This window comes from Choristoneura fumiferana, chromosome 6 (assembly GCF_025370935.1).
Source record: "Choristoneura fumiferana chromosome 6, NRCan_CFum_1, whole genome shotgun sequence".
Taxonomy (NCBI): domain Eukaryota; kingdom Metazoa; phylum Arthropoda; class Insecta; order Lepidoptera; family Tortricidae; genus Choristoneura; species Choristoneura fumiferana.
The window spans coordinates 4,212,209-4,226,233 of NC_133477.1; the positions used below are offsets into that span (position 1 = coordinate 4,212,209).

Here is a 14,025-nt window from a genome sequence, read left to right on the forward strand (position 1 = left end):
TATAGGGTAAGGCCGCGAATTTTGACCAATTTGGACGTTTCAAATTTGGAACGCTGATAAAAAAAAAAACTGATAACACCTAGAGGTTTAATTTTTTTTTTTATTATATGACACGATATAAACTCTCAAGGTCGCAAATGAGATAATTGATTTAAACCCTTTTAAAAAAATAATAAAAATATATTACCGTCCAAAACGTAACGAAATTGACTATTTTTTTGACCACGAGTACTTAATACCTTATTATTTCATGCTATTTAACTTCTCATGATCATGATTTTGTTTAAACAAAATTTTATGATATAACGATAGTCCTACGATTGCGGAATCATGATAATCAAATAATTTTCATGTTTTATATTTATTTCTTTTCACGTGCCAAAAAACCACGTTTTCGTTACGAATACTTAGGTGACGCTTAATTAAGCTACCTTTAACGCCAATTCGGTAGAAATTTGTTTTTGTACACTGGCAACTAATACTCTAATAGGGCAACATCGATGAGATAAAATAAATCTCATCAGTTTGTTGACAAACAGCCATCAAAAGTGACGCGGAGGTTTTTTTTCGAAAAAACGTCGAAAGTGCTTGTTCGATTTTAAGGGTAAGTAGTGATTATTTTTAACTGGTTGTTTTTTCATACGATAGGGTAATCTTTTCATGTAAGTGGCATGTGTTATTATGTTCAAAATGTCGTTATTCACCATGATAAACGATTTTTGTATAAAATACGTTACACTTTCGTTACGATTACGTTACATTTTACAAAATGCTACGTATTTTGTACATAACGTAACGAAAAATGTGGTAAAGGGAAGTTCACACAGAAAAATTCTAACTTACACCAGTTATTATTAGGTTTCAATGACTGCACGCACAGTAAGTTAGTTAGATGGATATTTTGAAGTTAAATAAATTTTAATCTGTAGGTGCAGGGATCGGCACAAGAGAATTGTGGCGAGTTCTGTGTTCACGTCCTGCTACATGCATAGCGTATTAAAGTGAGAGACAAACGGAGAGATTCACTTACCTACTAGTTCATTTGTTACCTAAACTTAATAATCATAATAATTTATTTCAAAAACATCTTTTTACATTGTCCACTTAACTAAGATACTACTTCCTAAATTGGTAAAACCTGTGATTTAGGGTTTGCCATTTCTTTGAGGTATTTAATAGCTTGTACAGTCGAAGTCACAAGCATGCTCACAACTAGGTGGTAGGACCTTGTGCAAGGTCCGCCCGGATTGCTACCACCATCTTCCTCGCTAATCCTGCCGTGAAGCAGCAGTGCTTGCACTGTTGTGTTTCGGCGTGGTGAGTTAAGACAGCGGTGAAATTACTGGCACGTGAGGTATCCCTCATAGCCTCTAGGTTGGCAACGCGTCTGCAATACCCCTGGCGTTGCAGATTTTTTATGGCGGTGGTGATCTCTTACTCATTTGATCGTTGCCATCCAGTCGAATAAAAAAAACCACATCCAAATTCGTTATGCTTATAAATGTGCACCTTATTGTCAGTGTTAGAGAGGCATGTAAAGATACACTTTTGGAAAGATGTTCGTCAACTAGAGGGTACTTCTACTTCCACATTCTCATGTTTAGCTCTATGATCTCATATAGGACAGATTTAAGATCAGTATCGTCAGAAGTTCTAGTAAAAATAAAAACTTCACTTATTATATGACATGTATTTTTTTTTCATACATACGTTATCTAATGGGAATTTTTACCAGTTTGATCTAGGCTTATAAAATTTGCGTTACGTTTTATGGTAACGTCACGTATTTTTTTTATGTTATTTCTATGTCACATTGGTCAAAATTCGCGGCCTTACCCATCAATGAACTAAAAGAAAGAAAAAAAGAAAAAGAAGAAGAAGAAGGTCACGGGTGAGCAAAGGAATTCTTTTAGTTCAGTGAAAAAAGACACCTGAAATAATGGCTACCTTTCAAATACCCTGTTCAATGAGCTTTTGTGATAAATCAATTTTTAGTATAGGTAAGTTTTTCTTATTATACCTATACCGTTCCTACCTACCCGTTAATAATATAATACATCTTATATCTTTAAAAGAGCAATTATTGTATATATATTTTTTAATTTATAGTAAGTAAGTATATCTATAAATATATTTCCGGGATCTCGAAAACGGCTCCAACGATTTCGATGAAATTTTGTATGTAGGAGTTTTTGGGGATGAAAAATCGATCTAACTTGGTCTTATCTCTGGGAAAACGATTATTACCGAGTTTTAGCCCGAGCAAAGCTCGGTCGCCCAGGTACTGTAGGTATATCAAACGAGCCAGCGAGGGTTTTTCGACAGGTAAAGTATCCGCCATCTAGCGTTACTATCGTGAGGAGGAAAGTTATAGTATTCAAATAATATATGTTTAATGAGTTTTCAAAAGTTTATACGAAACGAATAAAGTTTATAATAATTTATTGCTATAAATTTATTTCGAACTTATATTTAAGTAAACAATTAATGACCATAAACGGTACAGTGGCCACAAACGGCACTTCTGCCCTTTTGGTTGAACTAAATAAAAATCGAAAATTGGCAAAGTTACTTTTTGACTTTGAGCTGACATCAAGCTATAAATAACCAAACGAAATCTGTCTTGCCATAGGTTTGGATCGAGTTACCGTCTCCCGGGCAGAAAAAAATTGCTTTTAAGGTTGATTTTCTCGCAGATTTTATAACATGTTGTGGAATATACCTAATTATGCTAATTTCATAATCTGCCTAAACTGGCCAAATCATGAAATGGCGGCGTTTCATGATCTGCCTAAACGTCACTAGGCAAATAGTTAAACGGTGAGTTTTGAACAATAGGCGAATGTGTCTTTGCCAATTCATGAATTTGTTTTTTTTGTTTTTTTTTTTAAGACAACAATGAAATGGCGCCATTTCACGATATGCCTAGGAATTTCGTGATCTGGGCGGGTTTACGATCAGCCGCCGACATTATAGTCTCATACTTTTCGATGCAAAGATATATTTTTGCCTGGCACGATACGATACCGTACTCATCCCATTAAACTGTTTTATCCAATCTTTCGACAGCAAAAAAATATAGGAGCTTAGTTAATAAAAAGTGGAGCCATTTTGTAGGACTGCCATTTCTTTCGGTGATCTCTCGCTTTATTAACCTTTCGTAATTTTATGAGCAGCTTTACTTCCTTTTGAGGGTCGTTGCCATAAAGCCCCGTCCCATCAACGGCAGCCCCTGACTAACTGCTAAGTGGACTTACAGTGGATTGATCAAAGTCATTAATTCCTCGATGATACTGCAACGCCGCGTAAACAACAATGGCTAATAATGAACCACGTAACCTACAAAAGTAGCAAATAAGAGATTTCGCAGCTGGTTGTGAAAAGTTGTGCGTGAGTGAGTATGTTTGTTACTCCTTCACGCTAAAACGGCTGGACGGATTTGGATGAAATTTGGTATGAAAATGGCACTTTGGTATAATTTAGCATTCTAATAGTGAAAGAGTTGTTAAAATCGGTCCAGTAGTTTTTGAGTTAATTCGTAACAAACATCCAAAAATCCAAATCTTGCCTCTTTATAATATTAGTAGGTAAGCAGGTATAGATGACGGGCGGATTCTGAATGAAAATATATATACCAATGATCGCACACAAGTAGCTGTTGTAAATTTGTGGTTAGTAATTTATCTTCTCTTGTCTCCCTCTCTGCTCGTTCCGGTACTAACCTGCAATCAATGAGTAACGCGTGATCCTTCTTTGCCATGGTGACGACATATTGGTCCATGATCCCGCACGGCATGCCGGGGAACTCGTGCTCAGCCTTCTGGCAAAGCTGGGCTTTCCTCACCGGTCTAGGAACAAAATAGGCTAACATTAAATAACATCCTACAGTGCCCGGCCATAAGGATTGCACATCGGTCTTTGGAAAGAGACTCGGGTAATTTCGGCTTCGTAGAGCGTTGTCACATACTACTTATGTGACGTTTGTCAGTCGTTGTACAGGCGCAATAGAGTACCTACGGACGCATTGAGATGAAAATATATAATAAAGAGTTATTGAAACCCCCTAAAACTTTAAATTGTATACTGACGATGGCATCCTTAGGAAAAAGAGGGAACTATCCTTTTTCTAGTAAGTAGTTGCAACAGCTCTCTATAGATATCCGAAGTTTACATGTTTACATTGGACGTAAACTAATTAAGTTCATAAAGGTTCAGTATTTATTTGATATAAAACGTCACTTTATAAATACGATGATTGATTGACGGTGGCCAGTGTTCGGAAATCGTCGTGAACAGCCAATTGTCTTTTTCCTAAGAGCGATTTGCAATCTTTATCGGTGGGTACTGTACTTCTACTATATAGCGAAAATTTGTGAGACGTGCTTAAATAAATATCACAAAATATTAACTACTGATTTTTTACACAAGATAACTGGCATGTATGTTCTCATACATATATAAGTAGACCACTTAGACGCCACGGGGAAAGACTTTGTTTCTCATAATGCTGAAATCTCGACCGCTATGTCTAGCTAAATTAATGTAACGTGCGTCATATCTTCTCGGTCTTTAAACGATTATTGACACTATCGCACGGAACGGGCGCTGAAAATCAGTGCAGTTAGTTTTTTTTTACTTACAGCTTATGCTGAGCCAGAGCCCATTGCCCACCTATATTTATGTTGTGTCTACATCATTGACGAGCAAGTGTGATGAAAAATATTAGATTTAAATATTTTGACCCGGATAACTCACGTCTTAAATCGTGTTTAGCTCGACATGTTTCGGGCGCTTGAGTCGCGCGAGCAGAGCGGCGGCGCGCCGTGCGCGTGTTGCAGCAGCCGCTGGGTCGCGTTGCTCCGAAGACGAAGGGCTACGGATTAGCCCGAAACATGTCGAGCTAAACTCGATTTAAGACGTGAGTTATCCGGGTCAATATATTTAATATGAGTGAGTCTCACGGTAGTTTCATGTTCAAAATATTAGATTTATTTACATGAAGATAATTTTTATAAGTACGTACAGTCAAGTGTAAAAATATGAACTTATTCAAAGTTTCGAAAATAAGTACCACAGACTCTTATTCCGACGCAATAAGGCTGTAGTACCTAACATATATTTGAGTGGTTCGAATTACTTCGAATAGATACTTATTTTTACACTTGACTGTACTTGAAGACCCGTACATAAGTCTTGAGAATTCTCGCGGAATTTTATTAAAATCCCGGTATTCCAATACGACTCCCAGATTGTTTCCACGAGCGTAACTCAGGTAAACATTAGTCATTTTAATAAAATACTGAGTAGGACGCCAATTCGGTGCTCGAACAAAACACTGCTGGTTCATACAAAATTAACGCACTACGGGGAATTCATTGGACAAAACATGTTTACAAACGCTTATTGCTGGATCCCTAGGGGCGATACATTCCTAAACCGTGGCAAACAAAGCACTCAACTCCGCTTATCACTTAAATAGCAGCGTAAAGACGCACTGACCTTGGCCGTTGAATGCATCGTCTCGAATGGTTACATATTTGAAAATCGAAAATTAAAATACCTACGGTTAAAATGTCGATGTTCAAAATATCGATTGTAACACAATATCGAAAGTTGTTATACCTATGGTCAAAATGTCTAAGATTGAAATGTCGATTGATTAAAATATCGAATGAGTAAAAATATCGATAGCCAATATATCTAAGTTGTGAATGTCATCATATTTGAATGTCGAAAATTAAAATATCGTACATACAAATCTGCTTTATGTATTGCTCCTTTCTCTTAATAGCATTTATTTTACATAATCTAGTCATTTTAAGCACTCGACGGCCGCTTTATTTTAACTTTCGATATTCAAATATGTAACCTCTCGAATATTATCGTATCTGCGTAGTGTGTGATATTTTCAGATCATTAAGTTATTATACACAAATAAGATATCATCGTATCTGCGTAGTGTGTGACACGCTTTAATCTTAAGAAAGTATTTGCGACATCGCGAAACGGTCTCAGTTCAGCATAGTGCTGGCCGTAGAGGCTAACGCTGGTCTTCCGCTGTGACCGCTTGGCGACTTTACAGAAGGCGACATAAATTCACAAAAAGTAAATCTAAAAAGAAACAAACAAGAAGTAATAGTCTGCAATGTAACGCAACTTGCATGCAAGTTCTTGCATCTTCTAAATGGGGCTCAATTTACTGCCATTGTGCCTACTTACTCTTTAACTAGCTTTTGCCCGCAGCTTCGCCTGCATGGAATTCGGTTATCGCGCGCTGTTCCCTCGAGAACAGTGCATTTTTCCGGCATAAAAAGTAGCCTATGTCACTCTCTGACCCATAAACTATCTCTATGCCAAAAATCACGTCGATCTGTCGCTCCGTTTCGACGTGAAAGACGGACAAACATACAAAAACACACACTTTCACATTTATAACACTAGTATTGATAAATGATTTCGTACGCCGACAGGCACATCATAGTTTGTTCATTTGTTAATTTATCACCATATTTTTTATTTAGGTACAGTCAAGGGCAAAGATATCGACACGGCCAAAGTTGCAAAAATATGTATACACGGTCTTAATGTTAAGTGCATAAAGTCGTGTATACATATTTTTGTAAATTTGGCCGTGTCGATATCTTTGCCTTGACTGTACCTATACTATGTTTGACGAAATAAATTAATTTGTTTTTTTTTATTTGAATGCGATCGTGAACGTCAGCGCGTTAGACGACAGCCTCTGGGTTTTATTTTTACAAGTTTTTATTTAGTTCTACACGTCTTGTCTGTCTGTCGATAATCAAATTTGCAAAGCTAAATTTGTTCCACTTCTAATATACAAGTATCTTACTAATATTATAAATTCGAAAGTTTGTAAGCCTAGTTTGTTTTCACGTCTAAACCGCTGACCCTATTTGGATGAAATTCGGTATACAGATAGTTTTTATCCCAGAAAATTGTATTATTCCCGATGAATAGCGATAAACGAATTCTACGCGGACGGAGTCGCGGGCAACAGCTAGTAGGTATATATTTTTAGAATTGACTAATTATATACATTACATTGTAAGTGTTGTGTGTGGGTGTGATGGGGTGACCAATAAAAATACCAAGTGCGGGTAGTTGAAAGGACTCGCGCTGCTAGGCAGACTTGACACCCCATACTTCAGTCTACTCGTGATCACGGCCACTGTAATGTGGTCGAAACGTCGAGGTAAATATTACTCCTGTGTTCAGCGTGATAAGTCCCGTTTGTGGTATTTTGACTATGAGTGAAAATCACGAAAGTTTAAAACGTTGTATTTTAATTATTCTTTTTTCTTTATACATATAACTACTCTTTGTCACTCCGACGCTATGGCGAATCTAATGATATTTCAATGTTATAATCCGCCCAGCAGTTTAGGCTACAGAGAGGAGCAAAAAAATAGACCTACATACACATACTTAAGCTCGAAAAAACATAACCCTCCTTCGGGCCGCTGGGTAAAAACGAAACTAAATAGTACAACAAGAGCATAAAACAAGCCATTTTACCCAAAGAGGCCACGTCGAGGGGAAAATGTGTTTAATGCTCAAGTTTAACACTGCTTTTCACTTCGATGGCGAGCAAATGAAATAGCAACAGTGGAAACAATTTGTTCACCTACTATGTACCTTTAATTGTTCAGCATTATTACTATTTATTACTATTTTGATTAAAAAAAATAAACTGTTTATTATAGATCAGAATAACATTACACAACACACACACACACACACACAAACGCCACGCCATCACGCCTGTATTCCCAAATGGGGTGCAGAGCACACGAAACGTTACCGCTTCGGAGCCACTTTTAGCAATTTTAGGTTTAAGTTTTAACAAAAACGGTACAACATTACAAAATTTATAATTAATTAGCTAATAATCTTTATATTAAGATTTATAACTAAGGGAGATGATAGTTTTTTAAGTTATATATATTAAAATTATAAAATTATGTAGAAAACTTCTTTTGTTTGTGGCTGTTTACACCGATGCCTTGGTCTTAGATCGAAAATTTTCTCATATGCATAGAGCATAATAAGTCATTTTATGTTGCCTAGACCCAAATAAACTCTTACTTTACGAGCAAGTGAAAAAACTATTTAGGTTGCGCCAGCCGGGATTTTAACCCGTTTACCGTTTGGCACCACACGACTTTATTGATGTAGGTATGCAAGCGAAACCACAAAGGAATTGATATTGATGGTGTAATTAGATTTAGCTGGCTCGACGCCAATCCCGGCAAGCGCTAAAATTTTAATTTTTGTGATTTTTTTTTTCAGCCAGTGGCCATGAGACCTTACAGGCCTGTTATATCGATACCTGTGGGCTCAAAGGGCGTATAGACCAAAAGTCAACTTTTCAGGAGAGGTGAAAAACTAAAAAGAAAACTAAAATTTTTTTTTAACTTTTTTGTTTTAACTGTTATAAAAAACTTACTTAGGCAAAAGTTCTTAGAATTATTGATTACTTAATGTGGATTAATAATATTTATGAATAACCCTGTAACAAAAGAAATAGGTGCCTTATACGCCATGGAAAACAAAAACAGCATGTCGTGTACGCCCAAAAAAATTGTTATTTTACATAGAACTTAGGGCGTTAAAGTTAGTTTTTTATTTTACAAAAAAAAAGGTTTTATCTAATGCTTTTCTGTTTTTCGTTAGGTATTTCACCGTAAGAAAATAAATCTCGTAATAACGCCCTAAACCTACTTTACAATGATAATGAAGTAAAGGTAGGTATAAAACCAAATGTTTCACTTTATGGGTCGTATTAAACTTTAAAAGTGTATTATATTATTATAGAATCTATAATGTTAATAAGATTTGGGATATTTTTGTAGTTTTCTGGTAAGTACAATTTAGTACTTTTCTTCCGGCTGTAGAGGGAGGGCATAACAGGCAGTTGCTCTATAAATGATTTGACATACTGCTTTGCTGCATCTGAATGTATTGGCGTAACATTTGGTTTTCGCGAGTCTTTCTTGGCCATGTCTTCTCTTGCATTTTGTATTGTGTAGATAAAATACTTTTGAGTAATGTCTAATGTTTAACAAGAACTTTTGACAGACTGGCCTGTGGCTTTCTCCCTCATTGATGAAATATTACTTACTGGAGAATCTGTTCGTTTTCTTTTACAGAGCACGCAACGCAAACACCTTAGTATCCAGTCGCGTCTGCGCTGAGAATCCAAGCCCCAAAAGTGATTGAAAAGGGAGGTTCTTCTATCTTCTGTGATTGCATAACATTTTTTTAAGCATTTGCCTTCCATACACGGATGTTTTTTCAGTGTTTTATCGTCAGTTTGTATACCTTTTTTTGTTTCAAAAGACTTTCCGGCATCCTTTAGTTTCTTACGTTGTTTTCGCTTATTTTCACGTTGTTCTTTTTTCTTTATCATGTTTTGAGCTTCTTTGTCTTGCGTGCTTTGTGACTCTTCACTTTTTTCTTTTGTTTTAATGATATATATTCTTCGCTCAAACTATCTGTTTCATTAGAAGACCATAAATCTGAACTTCCCACTGAAAGTCTTGCTCTTCATCCAATAAAAAATCAATATATCTTCATCACTTTGTTAATTCGTCTTTTTCGGCTTGGAGTAATTTCATTGGTCGTGTCGGCTACAGTGTTCGTCATGTGCAGTAATTTGTGGTATATTCAAAGCGGTTGAAGATGACGTAGACGGCAGATTACTAATGTCATTACAAGCACGTCTCGGTGTTTTATTTTCCGTGTATATCTCGGTATTGATGGAATTAAATGGCGCGCAGGCGTTTTTTCAAATGTTTCAGGAGAACATTTGTGATAACACTTATGGCAGTCAAAGGACGTTCTGGAAAGGCGACAGCATCTGAGGCAACTTGTTGCACATCGGCGTTATCGGGTTCGGACATTAAAACAGGTAAGAAGGTGGCATTATTGTATTGATTCAGGAAGCAGACTCAGAAAGACGCAGATGTCCAGGTGATCATCGGTGTTAGTAGGTATGTATGTCGAAGCAGGTAAGCTCGTAGTGATTTCAATTATTTTAGAAGGGGACTGCATCTTGACATCATCGTAAGATGTTGGCGCAAGCGAAGGTTGGGAAGTGGTGTCCGTGACTAAGTACTGTGGGTGGTTTAGTATTACATTGGCGGAGGCTGACAGTGGCGTAAATGATGAATTAGATGGGTTACAGCTACTTCGTCCATCTGCTTTAAGAGAAGTGTGCCGTTCGATATCAGTGTGTGTTAGTTCGTTCGGAGCATCTGAGCAGCCTGGTATATTATTTTTCGCAATAAACAAGGCATTTGTATCAAGATCAAAAACTGCGAACGTCGAGGCAGGTTCGGCGAGTGTGGTATTTGAAATCTCTGAAGAGACGTTACATTCCAAGGCAGGATGTCGTAAAATAGTAAGTTTATCCTCTTTATTGACGGCTTTCATACCCAGTATAGCTTGCTGGCTGGTTGTATTTGTGTTTATGTAAATTCGTGTGAAGCTGAGAATTTGTAACCAGTCTTATTATTTCATTAGCAATAATCAACGGTTTTTCTGATGGCTTGTTTTCAATTGGTTTTGGAGGAGTTCGAAGACAATCATATTGATATTGTGACAGCGAAGTAGATGAAGTATTTAAATCATCAATGGTGTCGCTACTTGAGTAAATAACTAAATTTTGTGGCTTAACTTGTAGATTTGACTCTGTGTCGCTGTTATCAATAAAGTCACTACTGTTCAAGAAATAATCACTTTCATTGCCACTCTTTGTGTCTCCTAAATTTTCAGATTCTGATGTACTCGTATCTTTCCATTTTGAAATCTCCACGTTTTTCGGGGGTGGTCTGAAAAATAATGAAGACTATTATAGTACAATTATTTATCATGAGCTTATCGGTAAAGGAAAACATTGTGAGGAAACCTACACACTCCTGCGAAGCAATTCAATGGCGTGTGTGAAGTTCCCAATCCGCACTGGGCCCGCGTGGGAACTTAAAGCCCAAAAACCCTCTCCTTGTGAGAGGAGGCCTGTGCCCAGCAGTGGGACGTAAATAGGCTGATGATGAATCATGTCATTACAATTGTACACAAAAATCGATTAATGAACGTTAAGTAGTTGATAGTGTTAGTTGAAATTTATATCAGTATTTTTTGAATGCATTACAATACCTATTTTTAATTTATTGAACTAATGATGAGCTTCTATTCAATACAAGAGCTTTATTGAACACCACAAATACCTTAAAAATACTTTCAAAACCTTAAAATACATTAGTTGTTTACGTGTTCCATTTTTGTTTCATGCATTAATAATAGTAATTAAACAAAAATACTCCTAGATTTTCAAGGAGTACAAGTCATCCGATTCACTTTTATCCAAAAAAATTGGGCGTAAACGTCAATGTACGAGCTAGATCAAAAATAAAAAAGTAGTAAGTATCGGTATCGTAGGTATTCACTGACATGTAAACCGATAAACTCATATTATTTTCCTTGGATCACTGACAAAAATTGCACCACTTAACTGTAATTATCAAATAAGTTAGCTTATTAATCTGTAATTCTAGGTCGCAATGTTATTTTTGACATTGGCTTACAATAAATTCAATAATAACCTACCTGACAATGTGCTTAATTTATTTAAAAAATACTGTACTTACCTCAAACTTCGGTTTTGACGCTCACGTAATTTACACAGCACCTCACGTCGTTTTAATAAGGCATTTAAGTTTTTTTGATCCATTTTAAGGACAAATCACCTTTCATGGCAATACCACTAATGTTCACTTCACAATTAGAAATACTAAAGCACAGCACAGCCGAAAATTGGCCTCTCAGAACATGTTTGTTTTGGTCGAAGCCGGCCGGCAACAATAACAAACATTTATCAGTAAGCGGGCGCGTCTCGATGCGCCCCCACTTCAGGTTTCTTCAACGACGTTGTTTTCTTTTTCTAGCTTAATAACGCTGCTCGCCTTAGAAAGAGAACAAGCAAAGACATACCAATAATAATTTTGTGTGTGTATGACTCGCACCAAAGTAAATCGTATTATGCAAACTGTTGATGCCTATTCGTTCAAATTGTAAGGGATTTAAAGTACAGTTTTGCTTAAAATTTACAAAGACAGTCGGTGATAAAGCAAAAAATATTCTATTTTCTTAAAAAGTAAAGGTGGTACACACCAAATTTTATCAATGTCAACCTATATTGCCTTCATATGAAATGCTACTGCAGGTCACACAACAAACTTTATTTTGTTTTCGCAAGTAGTTATGGTCGTATCCTTTTTATTTTATTTGCGGTGGCATATACAGCCTTAAAACGAAACGTCGTTGCAGGTCATATAGCAAACTTAATTTAATTTTCAGAAATTGTCAAGGTGGTATACGCCAAATCTGATAAACGTAGTCTTATATGACCATGCTGGATTTTGAAATAACGTCTATAGCACCTTTGCAATTTTCACATTCTGAATAGCTTGCGTTTACGCCTGTTTTTTTTTGTAATTCTTGTCTAAACCACCAAAAAATAGAGGTCGTATATCTATTTTTTGTGTGATTTTGAGTATTTTAAATATACAGAAAGATAGAGGGGAAAAAACTGAGTAAGACTGCATTAAAATCTCATTTTCGTCAAAATGGTCTATACGCCCTTTGAGCCCACAGGTATCGATATGAGATATAGCACTAGCCACGTGTAGGGAGGTGTATAATATTATGATGCTTCCTCGGGTGGCTTATTGACGGATGAGGCTGGTTCAGCAAATTCAAGTTAAACCACAGTGAAATTTAAAGTTTCTAGACTAACATAAGAAGTAAAATAAAAACAAAACTTTTTTTACAAGTGAATATATACAGCGACCGACTTTAAATAAAAATCATGAGTAAAAATTACGTTCCGTGGACTCTACTAACCGTGGAATCTACTATTATTACCGCATCTCTCTCAAACCGCTGACGGATTTAGACAATTAAGATCATTAGATTCGTCTCGACAACCCAAATGTCCTTAGATAGGTGACGTTAAGAGAAACATTTTTTCCCGTCTAACATTATAGTTTGGGGTATTGGTTGGATAGGCCTTTTAAAATCATCACGGGGTTTTAAAGACGATTTTTCGACACAGTGATTCATATTCAAAATATTCAATTTTAAAGAACAATTTTTTGTTGAAATCTAGCGTTCCTTCCCCTCAGTTAAACTGTGTTTAAAATTTTAGAAAAATTTCACTATGATAGTAAAATTATCAAATTAATATAGAAAACTATTACAGCTAAGTTTGCTTGAGAAATCTTAGTAGTTTAACAGCAAATAGCAACCTAAGTTATAAAATATACTTACTTTGAAAATGCCGTAAAAATACAAAATCCTTAGAAAATATTATCTACTTTAGTTTAATATGGATAGTTTAATTTTGACGACTAAGAAACTCTATCCTGGGCGTGTCCAATACGCTCTTGGCCGGTTTTTGTATAATGTGTTACCTATCTATATGCAAAACAGAACAATGTGATTTACGAAACAATTAGGTAAATAAATAAATCGAAAGCAGTGAAGCAGGGTGCCCGTACCCTGGTCCAGCGTTCTATTACGAGGAAAAATTTAGAATGCTTAACCACTGGAGTCTCAATATAGCACAAGCAATCTATTTATGAATAAAGCCCACATCGAATATGTGGATGCAGAAGTAAACTGGCTGCAAAACTTACCCCCTACGGGCCCGCGTCTCGCTCTTCGCAAATAATATTGTAGATTTTCACTTTCCTTTGCAACGTTACTGTTAATTTCGATACACTGTGACCGTCATCGGTCATTCGGCATGAAAGCCTGTCCAGAAGAAATACCGGCACTTTATATTCATAAATCACCTCGAGATTATTTTACACAATGTCTATTATGAAAGCAAAACTTTCCCCTGTTTTAAGAAGAAAATAATATCCTCAGATTTCACTGCTTATTACATAGTATCGCTTCATCATCATCATCATCATAATATCAGTCGTAGGACGTCCA

General features: G+C 36.2%; 1 protein-coding gene across 1 annotated transcript in view; it reads right to left on the reverse strand.

Moving 5' to 3' along the window:
- LOC141428854 (galactokinase-like) overlaps positions 1-14,025 on the reverse strand; it is a 70,535-nt gene that overhangs the window by 38,169 nt on the left and 18,341 nt on the right. Inside the window, exon 5 of the mRNA XM_074088890.1 lies at positions 3,723-3,848. Coding sequence (XP_073944991.1) covers positions 3,723-3,848 — 126 coding nt within the window. The remainder of the gene's footprint in view (positions 1-3,722; positions 3,849-14,025) is intronic.